Here is a 24,049-nt window from a genome sequence, read left to right as displayed (position 1 = left end):
TTCATCCCTTGTGGTTGGAGGGTTCCTAGGTGGAAGATGAGGCACTCTTCCTCCAGGCGTTGTGTTGCTATGGTCTGGTGATGGAGGAGGCCAAGGACCTGCATGTCCTTGGTGGAGTGGGAGGGGGAGTTAAAGTGTTCAGCCACTGGGCGGTTGGGTTGGTTGGTGCGGATGTCCCAGAGGTGTTCTCTGAAACGTTCTGCAAGTAGGTGACCTGTCTCCCTAATGTAGAAGAGGCCACATCGGAACCACTGCACTCTTGACCTGCAATCGTCTTCCAAACCTCTCTGCCCCCACCCCCTCTCCGGCCTATCACCCTCACCTTAACCTCCTTCCACCTATCGCATTCCCAACGCCCCTCCCCCAAGTCCCTCCTCCCTACCTTTTATCTTAGCCTGCTTGGCACACCTTCCTCATTCCTGAACAAGGGCTTATGCCCGAAACGTCGCTTCTCCTGCTCCTTGGATGCTGTCTGACCTGCTGCGCTTTTCCAGCAACACATTTTTCAGCTCTGATCTCCAGCATCTGCAGTCCTCACTTTCTCCTCCTTGGTGCAGGTTGTCCTCACCATCTGATACCAGCACTGGCTGCCTTCTGCCACTAGATGGAGCCTGATTAATCTAAAGTACTGTACTGTGGGTGAGTAACTTTTTAGAACAGGTTACAATGTGTTGGTGCAATGGTACATCGCTAATAAAAAAGAAATACAAAGTATTGCATTTGGCAAGTTATCTAAGCTGCATCTATAGACGGTGCTGCACATGTATGGTCCAACATTTTAACTTGTATGTTGTTTCTTCAAGATGAGAAACATCCAAAGGAACCGAAACTGGTTTTAACAAGACTCAGGAGAAAGTGAGGACTGCAGATGCTGGAGATCAGAGTTGAGACTGTGGTGCTGGAAAAGCACAGCAGGTCAGGCAGCATCTGAGGAGCAGGAATCCTGATGAAGGACTAATGCATAAATGTCGATTCTCCCGCTCCTCAGATGCTGCCTGACCTACTGTGCTTTTCCAGCACCACAGTTTGAATTTTAACATGACTCACACAGTTATTTCACCTGCTCAGGTACACTCCAACTTTAAGTGAAGACTTGAAGTGTGTTTCAATGACACCAACTCTCATTCTTCTTAACTTGTGAAACAGGCCCAAATGTAATCAAATTCACCATGTAGGCCAACCACCTCATCCCAGGCACTAATGTAATGAACCTTTGTTGTATCAGTGTAATATCCATTCTTAAATATTAAGAGCACAACTTCACACTAAAGTCTTGTACAATTTGAGATAGACTTCTTTATCGTGTATTCCAATCCCAATGATTAATGGGATTTACTTTCCTACTTGCTTGATGTAACTTCACACTAATTCTTTTTTGTGTTCCAAGAATGAGCACACCCAAATCTCTCTCAACATCAACATTTAGAAGTTTCAGGCCTTTTAAAAATTATAATAATTTACTAATTCTTACTGCATACGTCAATAGCTCTCACTTCCCCATATTATATTCCCGCCTGCCATCTTAGTACTTAGCGTGTCTATTTTTTTTGCAGCCTTGACTTTATAACCTCGACTGGATTTTGTATTGTTAGGAAGCTCAGTCTTGGGGCTGAATTGTCCCATTTTTAGGCAGTGTAATTTTTGGGAAGTTTCACAAAATGACTTTTCTCATACTAGCCCCCCCTCCCCAATCTCAAGTCATTAATTATATAACTGGCCCCTTTGGCATCCTTCTCAGACATGCATATAATAGACATGATGATAAGAATGGGGTAGTGTCGATTAGATGGGATTCAGATTAGTTTCACAGGGTGGCGCAACATCGAGGGCTGAAGGTGTTGTACTGCGCTGTAATGTTCTATAAACTCCTGATGATGCCAGGCCCTTCTCACATAAGCTGACATATTTAAAGCACAACTGCACGTCACTTCAGATACTAAAAGTGAAGAACATGATCATCTTATGAACCAAAATGGCTCAGAATGGGAGGCTGGGACCCTGCTTTCCAGATTGGGACCTGAAGGCCCTGGTGAATGGCGTGATTGAAAGAAAGGCCATTCTTCACTCAGCAGACCAGAGGCGGCAAACAGCTGGCCTGGAAGCAAATAGCAGCCTGGGCCAGTGTGATGCCCCAAGTTCAAACAAAATGCCCAGGAATTCAGGGAAAGGTCAATGATCTTACCCACAATCTTTGTGTTACCACTCAAATTCCGGCCCTATTACATTAACCTCACCAATATTCATGGACTATGGACATCACTACTGGATACAGCATCTTTACCCAGAGGGTCTCACATCTCATCTGCCACAACTACTAACCCTTTCTGCCCTCTGTCCAAAACATTACGCATAGAGACTTACAGCCTCCAAGTAAACCAAAACCGAGTGAACACTAAGAAATAAATAATACATAATTTGTATTCTGTATAGTTTGAGAAGATAGCGGTGTCTTTTTTTATTCACTCATGGGATGTGGATGTTCCCGGCTGATCCAGCATTTATTGTCCCTCCCTAGTTGTCCTTGGTGAGCTGCCTATGTGAATCACTACTGTCTATATCCTATACCTAGATTCATGGTGCCATTAGGAAGGGAGTTCCATGATCTTGTTCCAGCAAAACTGAAGGAACAGTGATAAACTTCCAAGTCAGGATAGTGAGTGGCTAAGGGGAAAATTTGCTAGTGTTGTTTCCATGTACCTGCTGCCCTTGTAGTTGATAACAGTTATAGGTTTGAAAGTAATGTCTAAGGAACATTGTGAATCTTTGCAGGGCTTCTTAGAAATGGAACACACTGCTGCTACTGTAAGTGGTAGAGGGAATGGATGTTTGTGAAAGTGGTACCAATCAAGCTGGCTGTTTTGTCCCGGATGGCGACAGGCTTGAGTATTGTTGGAGTTACACTCATCCAGGGAAGTAGGGAAAATTTCAACCCAATCCTGACTTATGCTTTGTAGATGGTGGACAGGCTTTGCAGAGTCAGGAGGATAGATATTCACTGCAGGAATCTAAGCCTCTGACCTGCTCTTGTAGCCACAGTATGTATATTGCTAGTCCAGTTCAGTATCTGGACAATGGTGACGCCCCAATGGTAAATCCACGTTTTGGCTTACTTGGATGTTGTTGTGGGGGATTCAATAATAGTAATGCCATTGCATGTTAAGAGGACAGGGTGTCGGTGGTTGAATTCTCTCGTCTTGGGGATGGTCACTTGTATGGCACAAATATTAGACAGATATGGTGTAGGAGGGGTTTGTTTAAATGAACTCTTTCGGGCAAGAAGAAACTATAAAGGCCATTTTCCTAGGAAAGTGAATGGATTCAGTATTTGATAAAGAGGCCGATACAGAACCTGCAGAAGGATGGGGCACTGATATTTCCTCATTCCAGATGTACCTATTCCTATGAATGTGGAACAGGTTACCACTTCTTGATAAATACAAATTCACAAGAAAATTACAAAGGCATGGCTGAGGAAGTGGCATACCTTTCATCGATCTGTATTAAGGTAAATTAATTTAACTCCTCTGTGGCCTTAATAAAGTATTACCCAGAGGGTGCGTTTATTTAATGCAGTATCTTTATCACTCTATTGTAGCACATCTTGTTTTTAGCGGATTTCTTCTTTATTGATAACACTGAACTTTTCAAGGTTGTGCTTGCAGCTGGGGGAGGAGCTGGAATTGCTTCAATTTTGATATTTTATTGTAGATCAGCACCAATAGGTTGAAAGAGCCAAAATAAAACCCAGAGATGAAAGGAATGCCAGACTTTTAGCTACTAGGTTCTATTTAATAGTAAAAATGTAGTCAGTTTGAAATCGAACTGGCTAACCATAATCCAGTGACAACAGTACCACAGACAAAGGGGATAACCCATGAGTTGTTCAGAACTACTCCTACTCCACCAGTGCAACATTTTATTTTATTTGTTCACAAGATATGCACGTCACTGCCAAACCTAGTATTTACTTTCATTCCTAATTATCCTGGAGTGCTGAGCTGGCTTCATAAATCTCTGCAGCCCGTATATGTAGACATAACCAATGTACTGCAAGGTAAGGACTTGCAGGATTTTGAAATAACAATGATGAGGGAAGCTCCAGAAAGAGACTGAGAGAAATTTGGAAGGAACTTGAAAATGTTGGTGTTCCCATGTGCCTGTTGCCCGTGTTCTTCTAGGTGATAACAGTTGCAGGTTTGGGAAGTGCTACAGAAGGAACATTGGTGAGTTGTGCAGCCCACCTTGTAGATTGTACAAACTGCTGCTACGTATGTAAATGATAGAGGCAGCAGATGTTTAAGGTTGTAGACAGAAACAGAAAATAGGAATAAACTATTTGTATATACATACATGTCTCATACTTCCCTGATGATTAAGAGTAAACTGATGGGGACAATTGGTTAAAGTGGATTTGTCTGCAATTTGTGGACTGAATGTATGTGGATAGATGTACCTGTGCTGTAGTCTCAGTCTCCAACACTGGGGCTATGATACTGTTGTGGACCACAGCCTCTAGCATAGCAAAAGCATTTGGCTGTTACTCAATATCACAAGGAGCAAACTTATTTTGTCCTAAGTGTAGCCAAAGCACTGTTTAAGCATGATATGGAGATGCCAGTGTTGGACTGGGGTGGACAAAGTCAGAAGTCACAGAACACCAGGTTATAGTCCAACAGGTTTTTTTGAAATCACAAGCTTTCTGAAGTGTGAAATGACAAAGGAGCAGTGCTCTGAAAGTTTGTGATTTCAAATAAACCTGTTGGATTATAACCTGGTGTCACATAACTTCTGACTCTGTTTAGGTAAGTACTGGGATAAATTTGAATTTGAACAATTCTGGAAATACATATTAAAATAGAAGCTTAGATAGAATACTAGAGGATTTGATATCCAGCACCATGGAATGCCAAACTAAACATAACGCAAAGCATTTTTAAATAAATCAAATAACTTCACTTACCACTCGTGTCCAGTTGATCCGGTTCAATTTGGATTTCAGTGATGTCATCAGTACGAACAGCAGGAAGAAAGTCAGTAAGAAGGCACTGCAGCTGACAAACTCAAAGAAGTAAAGCGCATGACAGTGCATGCAGTTCTGCACTATCTCCTCCAGAATAAAGGCCACGAATGATAGGATCTATTCGGGGAAAAGGCAAAAAACGTAAATTCAGACAAACCTCCTGTAAATCATGTTTTCACGTGGACATAAAACAATTCAGTTCAGGTTGGCCTTCGCCACTGTTAATATTAAACTTTTTTCAACTGATGGTATTGATCACATACAGTTAAACTACCCCCTTCATCACATTGTAACTTCAGCGTCGAAAGAATACACTATCTCACACAAATCGACTTATTCCACTTCCAGACTAACTAATGAGGGGCATATTTAGGGTAAATAGACAAGGTCTCTTCTCTGGGGTGGGGAATCCAGAATTAGAGGGCATAGGTTTAGGGTGAGAGGGGAAAGATTTAAAAGGGGCCTAAGGGACAACTTTTTCATGCAGAGGGTGGTGAGTGTATGGAATGAGCTGCCAGAGGAAGTGGTGGAGGTTGGCACAATTACAACATTTAAAAGACATCTGGATGGGTATATGAATAGGAAGAGTTTAGAGGGATGTGGGCCAAGTGCTGGTAAATGGGATATCTGGTCAGTATGGACAAGTTGGACTGAAGGGTCTGTTTCCGTACTGTACATCTCTATGACTCTATCTTAATATTTCAGTTTGGTGTCAAAACAAAAGGATACTTTTGAGCCTGTTAAGAAATAAGAAACTCATTTTGTTTGGGGCCCTGGCAATGGCCACTTAGGTTGTATACAAACCTGAGGGATGAGGCATGAAGCATGTGTTAACCCACTGTAGTACCCCGTCCCAAAAAGCCCAAACAGCTTAACAATGCTTCAGTTTCAAATGAGTGGTTTTTCTCAAACCTACATGATTACCTGTTCCTGAACATATTCAAAATGTTTTATATTCCAGGAAAATTGTTGAATAAGAACAGAGTAAAAAAATGTACCCAGTACTAAATGGTAATCAAACCCTCTAAGTGGTATTCAACCAAGGTTACTGATGAGAACATTACTGTGTTTTACAGGATCCACTTCAATCTGAATAAACTAAAACCAAGAAGCTCAGGGGAATGTTTGCAATGGGGTAATGAATAGTTGCCAGCATGTGTCTAATGCAACATACAAACCTGTTCGTGCAGGAGACTTTAAGGTAAGGAATGAAAACACTGAAATTAGGTAAGTTAATGTTTATGTAAAAATGACTTATGCAGGAATATCTTCCCAGCATGCCCGAAATTCAGATGCAAGCTCTATCAATTGTAATTTCTCCCCTAAAAATAGAAGAATTTATCTAATCTGGCTTGATCATTTGACTGGACAGTGTAAAGAAAAAGATGATTTAAGACATGCAATAACTATTAACTCCATCAAGTGAAATCTAGAAAGATATGAACGCAAAACATTGTTCTCTTTAGGTTTACTAGCAATTTTCCATTGGCGATACTCCCTTGATCCAGAAATATTCTACGGAATATTTTAAATTGTTAAATTAAAACTGACCCCACTTGTCCAACTGATTTGCTTTCAATCTTTCATTAGCTCGTGGCACAAACCCAAACCTCTACTAAGTAATGAACTTGTAAACACATTATCTTGTAAGAACTAAAATGATGCTGTGATCAAGCTCTGAAATGTTGGCAAAATAATGCTTAACTGCTACACCAAACTGTACATTTTGCAAGGAATGTGGTTTAAAAAAAAAGAACTGGAGAATCAAAGTGGCTGGAGAGCCAGTAAGTGTCACATTCCCAAACCACGTGTTACACATTAAAGGTTTCTTTTGTTAAGTTCTTACTTCGTTCTGTTCTCCCCTTTTTCTTCCTTGATCCTGAACTGACCACGTACAGATTCAGGAGGCAAAAAGGAACCGTTGCTCCAGGTCTCTATCAATAATACATGAATTACTAAGATTGCAAAGAGACGGGCCTGAAAGAGAGCCTAAGAGGAGGAGAGTGAGGTGGACAGCCATTGGTTTTAGAAAGGAATTCCAGCAATTACAAGTTTAACACATGACCAACAAATAATGCGTTGAAGGGGAGGAGTAAGGGACAACATTTGAAGAGGGTGGGTAGAACTGTAAAGGGGTGCAGTGATAGGGATGCTATATGAAGTAATAGCAGAAGTACACCATTTGAACCCCTGAGCCTTTACGTTCAATAAGATCATGACTGGTCCGTGGTATTTTGAATTCCACATTTCTATCTATACCCGATTTCTCTCTATTCTCCTGCCTAACAAGAATCTTTCCAAAAGAACACAGAACAGCAAAGCAGAGGAACAAGCCTTTCAGTCCACCATATCTGCACTGACCATGATGCCATTCTGAACTAATTCCATCTGCCTGCACATGGTCCATATCCCTCTATTATGTGCCTGTTCACATGTCTGTCTAAATAACTCAATGTTGCGATCATGTCTGCTTTTACTGATTAAGGATGATCAGCCATGATCATATTGAATGGTGGTGTAGACTCGAAGGGCAGGTTGGCCTACTCCTGCACCTATTGTCTCCCTGGTTGAGGAGAGGCTAAGGATAGGTTATGCACCATGAGCACAGTTATTGTTACTGGGACATTGGTTAGAGATATTAAAATGACCTGGCATGAGCAGAAACTGACCACCAGCTTTAAAAAAACACCAACTCCAAAACAACTTAAAGGTCATAGGGACTACAAGACCTGTGTGGTTTTCATATAAACATGGGAAAAACTTGTACACGGTACATTATTTAAAACGCAATAGTCCACACATAAGGATATATGGCACCATCTACTGTACATATGTAGAATTTTAATTTGACGGCACAGAATTCTCTTGAATGTTATTTAAATATCCAGATCTCCATTATGGTTTCCAGCAACAGCGAATTAAAGTTATGCTTCTATCTTTTAATATTTCCTTTAGTTTATGATTTACAACCTGATTTTGAAGCTAGGCAGATATGAATTGCTAGACTTGCTGCAAAAAATTCATTTTTTTTTATTTTAAAGATGTGTTTGTAGCTTAGCCTAAATATGTGAGATCACCTAATCACAAGGCCTTATGTTGAAATATGCGAGTAATAGAGTTTTTAAATCAGGAACCACCTTGAGTGGTACCATGCTGATAGCCCATTGTCACAGGAGAGACTGAGTACTTTCCAAGAGTAAGAACTCCCAATAGGATTCTCAAATTGATTGCTGAAAAATAGACAGCCTTTGTTGAAGTTTTTCATCTTGCACTTAACAGGACAATTTGCAAGAAATACCAATTTGAGGGCAAAACCAAACTTAATACTGTATGAAAGGGCAGAGACGATTAAGACTCTGATTCTTAGAGGTGCTGCCATAGAGAATATTAATGATGTTTATCAGTTAATTGTCAGGTTTTATTTAAATAAACCAGCAAATCACAGAATTATTATGGTGCAGAATGAGGCCATTCAGTTCATTGAGCCTGCATCTGTTTCATTGTCTGCACTAATGTAACTCTCCTGCCTTTTATTAAAATTCACTCAAGGGATGGGTGCTGGGCCAGCATTTACTGCCCATCTCTTATTGCCCTTGAGAAGGTGATGGTGAACCACCTTCTTGAACTGCTGCAGACCATGTGCTGTAGATAGACTCAATGCCATTAGGCAAAAGTGAGGACTGCAGATGCTGGAGATCAGAGTCAAGACTAGAGTGATGCTGGAAAAGCACAGCAGGTCAAACAGCATCCGAGGAGCAGGAAAATCGACATATCAGGCAAAAGCCCTTCATCAGGAATGCTGAAGGGCTTTTGCCCAATAGATCGATTTTCCTGCTCCTCGGATGCTGTCTGACTTGCTGTGCTTTTCCAGCATCACTCTAACCTCAATGCCATTAGGGCAGACCCTTCTGCTGTTTTCACTGATAATAGTGCCTGTCTTGGCTGCTCTACTTAGGCCTTCAACATTATGATCACCATTAAAAATGACTAAGGCTGTGTTATACAGATCATAGGGGGAACAGCACCAATCGCATTAACCCAGTGATAGGTGATTATATTCTGGAATTCCAAATGCTACTCACTTGGATCACGTGCTGCATCGTGTTGGCAGCCACACAGGAGAGGACTATTGCTGGGCAGGGTTTCAGAATAGCAGCAATGGGTGGTGAATGTGATACAGTTCCAGTGTATTGCCAAAGTGCAATCAGTGTCTCCCACCTTTGGCAAAGTTTCATTTTTGGCACTCATGATTCATTTCTTCATACAGATCTCCATGGAAGACATTTTATACATTCAAATCACCACAATGAATGCTTTGATGCCCATGTTTTAGCTCATTTAGAAAATGTCTGTCACTTTAGGCTCTCCCAACATCAGTCCCTCAAGTAAGAGGTGTGAAAATTTCATTACATCTGTGCCAGGTTTGCATTGGTCATTGTATCAGATGCAGTATGACCACGGCTGTGCCATGCTCCCCTAAGAACTAAGTTGCAGTTTACTACAGGAGCATCGTGAAGGGAAAGGACAACACCAATCTTCTCTTCTCAGTACCAACTATTTCCTTCTCAACTTCCCCATCCCAATGCACTCATCTCAATACAAAGTTGATGTGGATCACTTTCAAAATCACAAAAATCCAGAAAGAAAATACTGTGTGGTCCGACAGCAGATTAATTCCATCACCCACATGAAGTAAAGATCCAAGATTCTGTGCTGATTATTCGAATATCACGTGGCAATGAAATTGGATTTGTGATCAGTTGCACGTTTTGGTTGAGGAGATCTTAACTAAGTTTAACAAAAACAATTTAAGGGAAGAGCTTGCTGAAGGGATTGAGAAAGCCAAATGATTTTGTATGTCAGTATATCATAATTATATATAGTTAATAAAAGATTTTTAATTTTTTTAAACTTTAGAGGATATAGACTCTTACAGCGGGGCAAACAATGGTTTTAACTCCTGTATTTCTGCTCTTTTCTTTGAATAGACCTCACCAAATTATTTGTTCAATCTTGGGCTGCCACGTTACACTTGGCTGGTCACCAGCAAGTTCAGTGAAATTGCCACATTCGACTTTCCTTAGCTGTTCCTACTTTCAGCTTGGCAGCTGCCTTTAAGAGGTGGGTTCAGCCATGTGTTTGTGGTCCAGTGTTCTGCATTTACTCTGCCTCCCATACAGCAGTGTGGTAATGTTGCAAGGCTCCGATGTGTCAATCTTGTAAAGTATTTTCAGACCAGCTCAGAGTTGGTCCCCCTCCTTGGATACATTGTCAACAAGGCATTCAAAGTTCTCCAGCATTAAGTAGTCACTGCTGGAGTGGTTTCTAGCCTTGTTAAAACCAAAGTCTTCTCAATAGGCTCGAGTTCAATTTGCTTGTGTGACAATCAACTTGGTTGTACTTTATTGTACTCACATTCCAAATGGTGTTTGTTACCCACCCCCACCAAGAAAGTGGAAATAAAACAATTGCATTAAAGTGGAACGATAGTCCTTTTAAATGCAATTAAAGAATCTGGTAGTTAGTATTAAGCAGCTTTAAATGAACAAGAATAATCTGTACAGTCCACAAGAACAAAGATAATACTTCAAGGTGGAGTTAAAACATTGCTGCAAGCAGCAGGTCTGGCTCAGGTGAATTTACCTGACATACAATATGGCATAAGAGGTCTTACAATTAATCTTTTCACAGAACAGATACTCAAGTTACCAAAAATGCTGGTGGACAAGTTAATCCTTGAAGCCTCCAAACATTGGTATAAACAGATGGGTTTGGAAATGGGGCTGAAACTGTTTCATGGTCCTAAACTGATCCTTGGGAGAAAATAGTCACTCTGGAATTTTGTTTCTGGATTAGTGGTGCTGGAAAAACACAGCCGTTCAGGCAGCATCCGAGAAGCAGTAAAATCGACGTTTCGGGCAAAAGCCTTCATATTCGTGATGAAGGGCTTTTGCCCAAAACGTTTATTTTACTGCTCCTCGGATGCTGCCTGAACTGCTGTGCTGTTCCAGCACCACTAATCCAGAATCTGGTTTCCAGCATCTGCAGTCATTGTTTTTACCTACTCTGGAATTTTGACATGGGCACTCATTGAATTGGCACGAAGGCAGATTCCATGCCCAATTGCGGGTAATAAGTGGGCTTTCAAAGCTGGAAGGCCAATCCCAATTGATTCCCTGGTTTGAGGCAATGGGGAGGATTGACATTTGGCAGATCACAAGGTTATAAATTGGTCTATCAACCACAGCAGAATTACATTCAACCTCAATCTGCAACTTCAGAATATCTCCTTTAAACTGACACCTCATTATGCTGAAGGCTGTATTTCTAGCTGTTAATGAGCCTAACACAGAGTGTCAAATACATGGTCAGTACTGACATTTTTAACTTCCATCTGCTTCCATTCCCTAATTTGATAGCACTCAAATATTTAGACCTATGTTAAACTCAATAATGTTATAATTGTTATTTGATAAATGCTCATGTGCCATCAGGTTATTAATTAAATGTAGTGTGTCACTTCTTTCAAAATCTAATATGGTTCGCCCACTTGCTGCTTCTCAGACATATTGTTGCAAAAATCTATCCAGCGTTCAAGACATGCACAACCTTAAAATATGCTAGTATGAATTGGGAGAAGCATACGAATGTTCAATTTTCCCATTAAATGATTCTACCTTTTCTATATTACACACACTTAGAGCAAGTGGGACTTGAACCCAGGCTTTCTGATCAGAGGTAGTGATGCCAACACTGCATGACAAGAGCTCCCCAACCTTTTCTACATGCTTTTTTAATCTTTGGATTTATACAATCTAAACATTTACAGAAGGCCAAAAAGCAACCATCATTGCAGTCTTAAATATTTTGCTTGTTCTTAATTCTAATTTGTAGCCACTGCCATCACTGAAGAGATTTCAATTATTAAGACCAATTTATGTTCCTTCATCTTATCCATCTTTCTTCTGAATCCTATAACCTGGTATGTGAGAGACCTGGTACATTTCAGACTGTCCTTCAGCCATGTCTCAGTAATGGTTACAGTGGCACAGCTGAATTTCCAATAGCACTTTTTTTTCCAATTTGCTCTTTTTAGTCCATGTACCTTCAAGTATAAGAACACCAATTTAGCCACCAATCAACCTATTTTGCTCTCTGCTTCACTTATACATTTTCTATTTCTCTCTCTCCTGGCTTAATTATTTTATACCTTTTAAATTTTCCCTTTTGCTGTTGTGTCTTAACCACCGCTACTCAGCTCCCTTCCCTTTTAAAAAATTACTATCTACAGAACTCTTTTCAGCCGAACCTTCCCCTGGAATCCCACTTATCAACTGAGGGTTCCTGTGACCACACTTGCTATCCTTTCCACTGAGACCCTGACTCCAGCCTGGTTCAGACGACGCCCAGCAAGCTCTTTCATGCCCCCAATACTAAAGCTCCATGAACTGGAATCCTTTTGCCACATTGCTCCTTCAGCTTCCTTGATAACCTTATTCTAACATTAATTTGAAAAGTTGCTTGGGTAATAATTCAGGGGCTGTAACTCTCAGTTAGCTCTTTGTTCCTGGTATTCTCTGCACAGAACATCCTGTCTATTTTTTTCTGAATGCCTAGATCCTCTCCAATATCATTTCAAGTTGGTTTGAGTTGCTGCTCACCCTCGCACAAGATACAGAACAAGCCATATGGAAATTCTACTCAAAGGTGTTAGCCATTCCTCAAGTGTAGACGGAACAGAAATTTTGTGTCCTTCATAGAAAAACAGAATGAAAACTTCAAAATGGCAAGCCCAATCAAAACCACTCATTAATATTCATTGAACGTATTCATAGACAAAAAGATGATTAGACATGGGTAACTAATTAAAATACTACACCCAAGTGACTGGAAAAAGCCAACACTTTGGACTGATTAAACTATTTAAGAAGAACATATTAACATGCCATAAACAAGCTGAACTTCAGGGAGCACAAAGGTAGAAACCAAACTATAGTAATAAATCAAATGGATTTCAGTTTGTACTCAGTTCTCGGTCAACATGCTGGATTCCTCACTGCAGTCTCAACAGAGAGTTAGCAAGTGAATACATTAGGCCTAATTACTGAGGAGGTTTGGTATACAATGGGTTGGACTCAATTAGGATTTCCTGTAATCAAATTCTAAAATTCTGAAAAAATTACACCAGAAAACAAAAGTGAAAAGATGCAACACCATGTGGACTGTTTTTTAAACAAAGTAGAAAATCCCCCAAAATTTACCCTCAACATAGTTTAAATTTCAGTTGTAATTGTTTCCCTTTGGAATTTTAGCTGTTACACTTTATTTACACAAATCATCCACAATTCAAGGCAGTGTTTATAGCAGTGAAAACCAGCCTCCCTATCAAAGAGCTCTACTAATTTAAATGATAAACAATCAGCAAATGAAAAATATCTGAAAGATACGTCATCATTTCCTCATGAAAACAGATTCAAAGTTAAGCACGGTGAAGTACTAACAGCAAATGTAAACAGTTTATAAAAAAAAACTGTTTCTACATAATCAATCATGTTACGTAGCCATCTAAAACTCTGAAATGCCCAATTTCTCAAAATTTGTCCTCTTAGCCCAGTTATTTTTACATTTCTTACCCTTCACCCGAAGGTACAGACTCGCTCAAGTTGGGCCTGGTTTAATGCGTGTTCACAGCTCTAATCCGTGCGAAGCAGCATTTATTTCAATCTGAGCTTGTCATCAGACAAAATGGATATCCCTTTAAATCATTAGGTGGCAAGAAGAAAGCAATTAAAAAAAGAAAATCCTGATCATGGCTTCCTCAGTGTGGGCAGGTTACTTTCCTCCCGAGAAATGCTGACCCTGAACATGTTAAGAATTATTTATACCAGTGTTGTGTTCCAGAAAAAAGCCTTCCAGCTGCTGGCTGCCTGTAGCACTGACCCTGCCAGAAAATACAGCTTCAGCCCATTTATGTACTGAGCTGATACGTTACAAGAATAATATACAGACAAGGGTGGAAGCCACTGACACCAGCAACACACATACTCTCCTCCCCTCTTAGTGCTCCAAAGGAACTGTTCCTTTTTTGACACCTCAGTACAATCTGCATTCAACCCCAATACCCCTCCCCTTCCCAACAGTATCTTCCACCTCCCCCCGAGGCTGGAATCAAAAACCCGAGTGCCTGGTGCTGTGAGGCAGCAGTGCTAACCACTGAGTCACCGTGCCATGTACAAAGGTACATAATCTGTCTTGGTGTTGTCACTGGAGTCTGTATAACAGGAATGTTATTCCACATACAAACCCATCTTATTAATTTGCAGATTACATGCCTTCCCAATACATAACATTTGTTTTACTGAGGTAAAGGCAATGGTCACTTTTAATAACGATGCTTTTTTTTCCTACACTACAAGTCAAAACATTCCAATTCTCGTCAGAACCTATTAAACATTGTTCAACAATACTATTTAAATTTAGGTGCTGTGTTGTTTGGAGTGAGTTGGAGTTTATATTGGCATGAGAGGAATGATGTGGTGATTTAGCCTAGTAAGAAAGCAAAGTTTCGAGAGAAACGTTGACACAATGAATTGTTTTTTGGAAATGTGAGGTTTGATTTGAGGAGACATACCTATACTTTTTAAACATAATACTGATGGATCGTCTGTTACATTTCATGTGGCGAATCAGTGAATATACTGGAGGAGGGGTATACTATGCCTTCCTATGTTGTAATCAACCTATTCAGAGATATTACAAAACTCTTGAGCAGGTGGGACTTGAACCCGGGCCACTTAGCTCATGTAGGAGTGCTACTACTATACCACTAGATCCCACTTATGCCAGCGTTGGACATCTTGCCCATGTCCCTCACTTATATTTTTACAAACGTCTCATTTCTATCTTTTCTCATGAATTATGATGAGCTAGAAGCCAGTACCTAAAAAGATCAGTAAAAGCAGATTTCATTAGTAATTCAAAAGGGAATTGGTTTAATTCTTAAACTGTTAGGTTGGATGAAAGAATGAGAGACAGAGAGAGAAAGAAAAAGATTAATTGGATCACTCCTTCAAACAGGTGACACAAATAAAATGGATGAAGTGCCTCTTTTTGTGGGGTGGTGTTCTATTATTCTCATTCCCCCTTTTTATTTGTACCTTGGTATTGCTCACATCTCCCTTCCTTTGAGTGCTTCCTGACAACATGTGCTGCACCTCATCCTTTCCTGTTGAGCCCTACCTTGTTGACTGTAGGATTTTCAATTCCTGTAGATAAATATGGCTTGTTTAGCTTACTTGCATAAGGGTCACATGAGTTTTTTTAAAACAGTGAGATAAACCAAACAAATATTGGTGAGCAACTGGGAAACAAGTGCTAACTCTAATGAAAGTGTACAAATCTTTTCCAATTTATTGATATTTCCATCAGATATACCTGGATAATCTAAAACATAGTTAAAAATCACACAACACCAGATTGTAGTCCAACAGGTTTACTTGGAAGTACTAGCTTTCAGAGCGCTACTCCATCATCACTAGTTACCTGAAGGAGCAGTGCTCTGAAAGCTAGTGCTTCCAAATAAACCTGTTGGATTATAACCTGGTGTTGTGAGACTTTTTAACTTTGTTCACCCCAGTCCAACACCGGCAACCCACAACAAATCTAAAACATGACATAAACAGAAATCAGGAAATATGTTAACAACGAAACTGGAATTAATTGAGAAATATCAGACATGACATGTATGTGACACTAAATCCCCAAAAAACAGCCACACTGAAAACCCAAGTGAGTTATTTTTAATCCCAATCTGAAATAAGATGCATAAGGGAAAGTGGCAAAACCACAAAACAGCAAAGGAGCCTTGCAAAATCAGGGATGCTGCCGGTCCATCAAAATTAATAGCAGAACGTCATGAACATGTTTTTGGACCATTTACCACACTACAGCAGTCATATTAACAGGCTAGCCAGAGGTGAAACCAACAGGAGGTGGCTGTGGCTAGTGAAACAGAGGATGATCCATCACAATCATAAACTTCTAGATGGCCAGACATTATGGAGGTACAAACTGACATTGTAGAGTTTATCAGCAGGAGGGAGAAAGGCCACAAATAGCAGAGGAAGGAATGGGTGGAGGTGGTGCTGGTAAAGGAACAGGAGTGTGTACACCTGCTCTCCTGATTAACTAGGAATGCTGTATCACCTATCCTTCAGTAAGAATGCATACAACTTAAAAGAAACCTACATTTCAAAGCAAAAGCTTTTTGTTGTAGATGATTTTCAAATATTGGCCTAATTCTATCTCCCAGCGTTCCACAGCTCACAGAAAATCTGGCATACACAGAGTCAGTTTTTCAAATCTCAGGCAGCAGACCACACAATAGGGATGTGTCTACAAGCGGGAGAAAGGACGATAAATAAACTTACAGATCTGGAGCCCTTATAGCTGAATATTCCTTTCAAATGCTAATCCCAGAGAACCTTTTAAAGCAAAACTGACTTCATATAACTAAGATCTGCCAAACGGAAATCACCTTCAGATGTTACTAGGCTACTCATGCAACTGTTCCAGTATATAAGAAATGGGAAAGGATTTCTTACAACAAACTTTGTCATGAGCGTGAATGCAGTTTTCAGTGTAGTGATGCCAGTGCCAAAGTAAATAAGGGAAAAAGCAGTAGCCAACAGCCTAGTGCTCTCAGTACATTCAGTATTATACTGTCTTAACTTGGAAACATCGATGCTCTGCTCCTTTCAAGTTAAACTACAAATACTGATTTATCTTAAAAGGGCATCAGGATACTGATATGAGAGTTTACCAACATTGCAGTAAACTATTTAAAAAAATTGAAAGCCTTGACAATTTTCTGCATCTGGGCAGGTTTACACTCAGTCTTCCGAAAGTTGGAAAAACCACTACCAGCTCCCACCTCCCCTTCACTGCTGGGTTGGCAGCAACTTTAAAACCAGTTCCAAACTGTGCATTGTGGGAGCCCAAATTAAGCGCATTACTGAAGCTCACTGCCTCTCCACTGCAGGTCACCTGCATAGCTTCAAATCCATTGCGCTGGGTTCAGATTGTGGCCTGTACACGGGACTAACTTTGACCTCTGATCTGTGCTCGACCGTCACCTATTCCACTTCAGAGAAGGTTAATATTGAGGCCAATGAGCCAAGCATTTGCAAATCTTAACCAATGACCCAAAAAGCCCAAAGTTTCAGCAAGACCATTAACCAGAAATGTTAAGAGGAGATAACAACAAGGCTTAACAGAGCCATTCTATGGTAGTGTCTACTGAAAAAGGTCTGCAGTAAAAAATTAATTTCACTGTCCAAATAATCCAACCTCTCATGTTATTGACCATACTCTGTGTCCTTGTATAGATCACACAACTGTCTGATTAATAATTAATTCCTGCCAACTTTCAGCATTGAGCTGCAATTTTGGCCAAACCAGAAAAGTTAAAAGATATATGCCTTCATTGTATTCCTTATCCACAGCAAAACTTCATGTGGTACATGTAAGCATAGGGAATTAAAATATAAGTTAGTTAAGTAAAGTTCATGAATACCATATAAACTTTAAATCCAAAATAGTTAAGGAGATGGTGCCACAGCAAATAAGCCCATTGGCCTTTCACCTCGAGGACCTTGACTCAAGTCCAGGCCGTGAAGTAACATTTTCTTATCATCTGGCTGAAAGGGTCTGAAATAAGCCTGATCACCTCTACCCACTATAGAAATAAAGAGGTTTGTTGTTCTCCAATGCTTTAAGTCCAATTCTCATCCACTTGAATTTTTGTTTCTGAACTGACAATGACTTTGGACTGATACCAGAATTTTGTAAACCTCCAGAATTTAGCTTAAGGTGCAACTGGTCATAGTAAGCTCCAATCCAAGCTCTTTCCTTCATTACAATGCAATCTCTTCTTTGGTAGTTTATGAATTTACTATTATGTGAAGGAAACAAAGTGACTGGAAAAAATACAAAGTGTCTTTTTCTAGAGTCAGCCTTCTTAAAGTGTGCAGAATGCCATGTTATTACACAATTCTCATAAATAATACCGCTGTGTATCCGTATTCAGTAAATTTTCAGTAGGGAAAAATAATTCACCATTTATAGGTCAGAAAACATATTTAAGGTAGGAAAAGCAAGGCTTAGATATTCTGCTTCATAAGACCATAAAACATAGGAGGGGAAATAGGCTTTTCAGCCCATTCAGTTTGCTCCACCATTCATTGAGATCATGGCTGATCAAATAACGGCACCCAACAAGGGCTCCAGACCCACAACCATTCCTCCATTATATGTTTGAATACAGGAAGCGATTTATTCCTAGAATGGAATGTGGCAAAAATTAGGTGGAAATCAGACTTGAGAGACAACATAAGCTGATTAATGAGGTGAGACTGGTAAGATATGGCAAGAGATCTCCATACACCTCATAGTGGCAAACCTTCCAAAACGAAAAAAAAAAGTGATACAGCACTGAATTAGTTAAAAAGGACACCAGATATACCCAAAGTTTGGATCTTCTGCATGAGGACATGAAGCCATAGCAACTTGTCCAGGTCCTATCTATTTGGCAGGCTGGTTGGACAATGCTGAAAAATGTGTTGCTGGAAAAGCGCAGCAGGTCAGGCAGCATCCAAGGCGCAGGAGAACCGATGTTTTGGGCATAAGCCCTTCTTCAGGAAATGGTCAATACATCCTTGGAGTTCAGTAAAACATAATTAGAAGCAGGAGGGGGCCTTTCAGCCCTTCAAGCCCACTCTGCCAAACAGCGAGATTATATTTGATGATCTACATCATTTTCCCACACTGTCCCCAAGTTCTTTGATGCCTTTAACATATGGAAACTTTATTGATCGGAGTGCTGAACATACTCAACCACTGAGCTTCCGCATTTCCCTGGGGCAGACAATTTCATAAATTCAATATTGTCTGCTTGAAAAGACTCCTCCTCAGCTCAGTCCTAAATTGCCTATCCATTAATCTGTGACTGTACATCTGATTCTAGACCACCTCCACCCCAACCAACCAGCCAGGGGGAACACCTTTCCTCCATCAACTCCATTGATCCCTGTAAAACGTTTGTATGTTTGAATGAGATTACTTCACATTTTTCTAGACTCCAGAGAATAATTGGCATTGTCTATTTAATCATTCCTCAAAGGACAATTCCTTTGTCCAGAAATTAGTTTATTGAATCCTTATTGCATTCTTTCTATGACAAGTATAAACCTTTCTTGTGTGCAGATTCGGTCTCCTTGCCCAATATACCAAGTGTGATCTCAGCAAGAGTTTAACTGCAGCAAGAAATCTATGTTTCTGTAATCAAGTGCGCTTGTCACAATGGCAACATGCTACTTACCTTCTTAATTTGCTTGCTATCCCTGCATGCTAATTTTCTGTGACCCAAAACAAAGATACCCAGTCTCTTGGAATTTCAATATAACCCTCTGACCATTAAGGAATACTTTGGTAAGAAAAAGCAGCACAACAAAGTGGGTAACTTTTCATCACCTTGTATCCCTTCTGCCAAACTTCTGTTTTCTCATGTAGCCTCTCCAAATGCTTGAATCACCTCTATTTCCGCTTTGGAACTCCCACTTCCACCTCGTCGTCTCATGTACAAACCTGGTGATGTTATATTTAAACTCCACACCTAAATCATTGCTATCGACTGCAAATAGTTGGCATGCAAACACTCATTTATTTTTTTAAAAATTCCTTCATGCAATATGGAAGTAGAGTGCCAGGCCAGCATGCAGTTCCCATTCCTAATTGACCTTGAGAAATTGATGGTGAGTTACCTTCTTGAACCACTCGAGTCTATATGGTGTAGTTCACCCACAGTGCTGTGAGGCAGGGAGTTCAGGTTCCATTGCAACAACATTAATTTTACCCATACTATATGTAAATTGAAATCCCTCATGATTGCAACATTACCCTTGTTACATCTGCATCTAACTTCCTGAATTATACTGAGCTTTAGATAGCTACTTGGATTCCTATGAAAAACTCCTGAAAACATGTTTCTTGCTATTTCTTAGTTCCCCTCAAACTGATTCTACATCTTGAACTGAGGTTGTCTTTCACAACAGTACATAGCCCTTTTTAAATCAAAGGTCTAGCATCTGTCCCTCCTAAAATGTCATGCATCCTCAGGTATTCAGATCCCAGCTTTGGTTTTCCTTGTAGCCAAACTTTTGTAATGATCAGCATGTTGTACCTATTCATTTAAATTTGAGCTGACAATTCAGCTTTTTTTTTTAAAAAAAGTGACTGCTGTGGGCATTCATATACAGAACCCTTAATTCATTTTTTTTCTTTACTATTCTTGTAAATTCTGGCCCTACCACTGGCTCACTCAGAGGGTTACCATCACTGGATCGTCTTGCCATGCTCTGCATACCATTTACTGCTTGCTACCCTTTTCTAATATCCTCAATATTTACTCAATCTTCCTCAACTGGAGCCCAGCCCCCTTCTCTTCAGTTTAAAGCTCTCTCTACTTCCACAGTTAACTGATTCAGTTTGCAAAGCAGTTTACATATGTCACATAATACAGATGGAAGCAGTTACCTGAAATAACACAATGCTCCATTACTTTGGATTCTCGAAGATTGCTACGGGTGGGTGTGGAGGCTTGCAGGAATATTACCTTGGGGTGCAGTGCTCTGGTCTACCAAAAACTTTCAGCCTTCAGGCTGTTTTCGAAGGAGCCAAGAAAGAGGCACAATAGCTACAAACTTGCACGCAGCATGTAGTCTCCTGCACTGACCAGAATTCTGCAGTTTGCAGGCAAGCCTCCCATGTGAGTGAAACACAGCAAGTGAAAGGAGGTGGCCGCTGGGCAGTAGAATGACAGACAAAACCTGCAATAATTTTCCAAGGTGCTAATACCCTCTCAGTGCTGGCAGGTTTTCTATGGACTATCCAGCACCTAGAACCAGCCTACTTTCCTTGACTGAACACAATGTTTGCAAGATTGGCCCATGACTATTCCTGACAACAATGCAGGTTGGTCCACCATTTTGATCTCTACATCAGGGGTCTGATCCCAAATGCAACGTGCAGCCCTATAATTGCCTGGTGTTTGATTGCAAGCTCCCAACTGAGATATTGGCTACTCTAACTAGTTGTTTGTTCAGCGCAAAGTACAGAGGATGAAATGAAGACGGGTGGGAGGAGACAGGTATGCAGCATAAATCTAGCATATTCCAGGACGGCTCAGAGAGCTGTTTCTATACAATAAACGTTATGTAACTCTAAATATAAATTGCTTAGTTTCTTCTTTCTGATATGATCTTTGCAGCATTCCAAATTCCTCAACAGATTCAAATTAATAGGTGGTTTGTTTGGTCAAAAACCTTCAAAATAACTACCTAAGGGTGTGAAATAAGTGATCATGTTATTAAGACCCGATAACATGATGCACTGCAACTGTGGCCAAGATTTTGTTGTGTTAAAAGGGTCAGAGAACCAATGGGAACCCCTGTCACTTTGGTGGGAAAGCCTGACAGACTCAAGTGCCTGTCAGCCTCTTAATTGGTCACCAATGGGCCTTCCCTATGATCCAGGTCTTCAGCAGTGGAACTACCACCAGCTGAGGGCTGCTGGTAAAACAGTGGCCAAGAGCTCACATTCCTCCAGCACTAAGCACACTGCAGACACCAGGAGTCCTTGATCACGGAGAGACCCAGGCCATAGGAGCATAAAGGCACGATATAGCAGAGAATTGAAGGTAAGGTTGTGAAATGTGAAAGGTTCAGAAAAGATTTACAAAGATATTGCCAGGGTTGAAGGGTTTGAGCTATCAGGAGAGGCTGAATAGGCTGGGGCTGTTTTCTCTGGAGCATTGAAGGCTGAGAGGTGACTTTATAGGAGGTTTATAAAATCATGAGGGGCATAGATAGGATAAATAGACAAGGTCTTTTCCCTATGATGGGGGAGTCCAGAACTAGAGGGCATAGGTTTAGGGTGAGAGGGGATAGATATGAAAGGGACCAAAGGGGCAACTTTTTCACGGAAAGGGTGGTGCATGTATGGAATGAGCTGCAAGAGGAAGTGGTGGAGGCTGGTACAATTATAACATTTAAAAGGCATCTTTATGGGTATATGAATAGGAAGGGTTTGGAGGGATATGGGACAAATGTTTGCAAAAGGGACCAGATTTATGCAGGATATCTGGTCAGCACAGACAGGTTGGACTGAAGGGTCTGTTTCCGTGCTGTACATCTCTATGATTACAAGTGGGAAAGCACATGAGATGGGGAAAGAGAGGTGCTTTCAGCCCCCCCTGTTCCAGATGTTAGTTCCTTCAAGTGGGTAGAGTGCCTGATTGCGTCCTTCACTATCCCCACACTCCACAAGGCGGATGCATGAAGCCAATTTCCAGGCCAACACTAAATTGACAGATTAGCTATGAACTTCATTGCAATCTGCTCACTAATGAGCTGAACTGAGATCCCCCTCCCCACTGGCAGTCCCTGCCTGCCCATTCTATTCGTCTATTCAGGGGAGATCTTCATTTGCCGGGAGATGTATGCAGGGATACTCCGATGAATAAGGCAGTTCATGCCACGACAGGTCACATAAAACCCATTGCTAGCCATTAGTGAAAGAAAAGCATTGACGGCCACCTATGACCTACTGGCAGCAAAAGTAATACTTCCTGTTCCACGGCCAACCACTCCTTGCCACACAACAGCAATAAACTTCAAATTGGCAAATCACCAAAGCAGAGAATAAGAAGCACCGTCCAAGGAAAGCCACAAACTGAATACTGCAAAGTACTGACAAGGAAAATTTAATATCCTTCTGGTTGATAAACTGTATTTTTAGAAATGACCAATAATTATACTGCACAACAGAGAGATAGCTGAACATGCATTACAAGACCAAGTTGGTACAATCACCATTTGTTTAAATGGCAAATAAGTTAAACAGTGAGGGCAGTTGCAGTTTAACTGATGATATAGTTTTACAGCACACATAATAATAACAGTACTCAGTTGCTGTTCTCTTTCCCCTACCTCAGAGGTGCAATCTGTTTACTAAGTAGGTTTCACCATTAAAGTTTCAACGGTTTGTTACAGCTGCAGCCGTCAAACTGTTACAGCTGTTATGTATGCTAACTTGATACTCAGTTTGTGATGAAAAGAGATGTATTTTGTAGTCATTGCATTGCCTGCCACTCCAGTGTACTCACTGCCAAGTGACTGAAACAGTGGAAATGCTTAGCTCCTTCCTTCCTCCCACATTTCCAAACATTTCTCACACAAGCTTAACCCCATCCAAACACAACTGAGCAATTCACTTAATTTTCTCACTTATTTACATGGTTATGCTTTGCAGGGCTCACCCTGCAGGTTTTGGCCCTTCACTTTGGCGTCACACCAACACATGGCCACCAGCTGCACTCAACCCTGTGGAAATTCAACAGGATTTTGTTGTCATTTGTACACACCGAGGTTTTGTTGAGCCCACGCCCCACTAATAAGCATCCTTTTCTCTTCAAAGTTCTGTATCTTGCACTTGCCTGAATACTCGTGTTAACTTGATAACACTGGCAGGAATTCCAAAATCCTGGAGAGCTATGGAACCCGGCACTTAGAGTCATAGAGATGTACAGCAAGGAAACAGACCCTTCGGTCCAACCCGTCCATGCCAACCCAATCTAGTCCCACGTGCCAGCACCCGGCCCATATCCCTCCAAACCCTTCCTATTCATATACCCATTCAAATGCCTCTTATATGTTGCAATTGTACCAGCTTCCACCACATCCTCTGGCAGCTCATTCCATACACGTACCACCCTCTGCGTGAAAACGTTGCCCCTTAGGTCTCTTTTATATATTTCCTCTCTCACCCTAAACCTATGCCCTCTAGTTCTGGACTCCCCAACCCCAGGGAAAAGACTTTGCCTATTTATCCTATCCATGCCCCTCATAATTTTGTAAACCTCTATAAGGTCACCCTTCAGCCTCCGACACTCCAGGGAAAACAGCCACTGCCTGT

General features: G+C 40.8%; 1 protein-coding gene and 1 long non-coding RNA gene across 3 annotated transcripts in view; one reads left to right on the top strand and one right to left on the bottom strand.

Moving 5' to 3' along the window:
- The window catches only part of LOC122549957 (CKLF-like MARVEL transmembrane domain-containing protein 6), a 77,485-nt gene that overhangs the window by 16,614 nt on the left and 36,822 nt on the right, over positions 1 to 24,049 (bottom strand). For both annotated transcript variants that reach the window (XM_043690242.1, XM_043690240.1), the window contains exon 3: positions 4,961 to 5,137. In XM_043690242.1, the coding sequence (XP_043546177.1) occupies positions 4,961 to 5,137 (177 nt within the window). The remainder of the gene's footprint in view (positions 1 to 4,960; positions 5,138 to 24,049) is intronic.
- On the top strand, positions 1,001 to 10,086 carry LOC122549958. Its single transcript, XR_006311713.1, has 3 exons — positions 1,001 to 1,068; positions 6,097 to 6,221; positions 10,009 to 10,086. It is a non-coding gene; the product is annotated as an uncharacterized LOC122549958 (long non-coding RNA).

Source organism: Chiloscyllium plagiosum, chromosome 5 (assembly GCF_004010195.1).
Source record: "Chiloscyllium plagiosum isolate BGI_BamShark_2017 chromosome 5, ASM401019v2, whole genome shotgun sequence".
Classification (NCBI taxonomy): domain Eukaryota; kingdom Metazoa; phylum Chordata; class Chondrichthyes; order Orectolobiformes; family Hemiscylliidae; genus Chiloscyllium; species Chiloscyllium plagiosum.
This window is presented reverse-complemented; position numbering and strand designations above follow the sequence as displayed.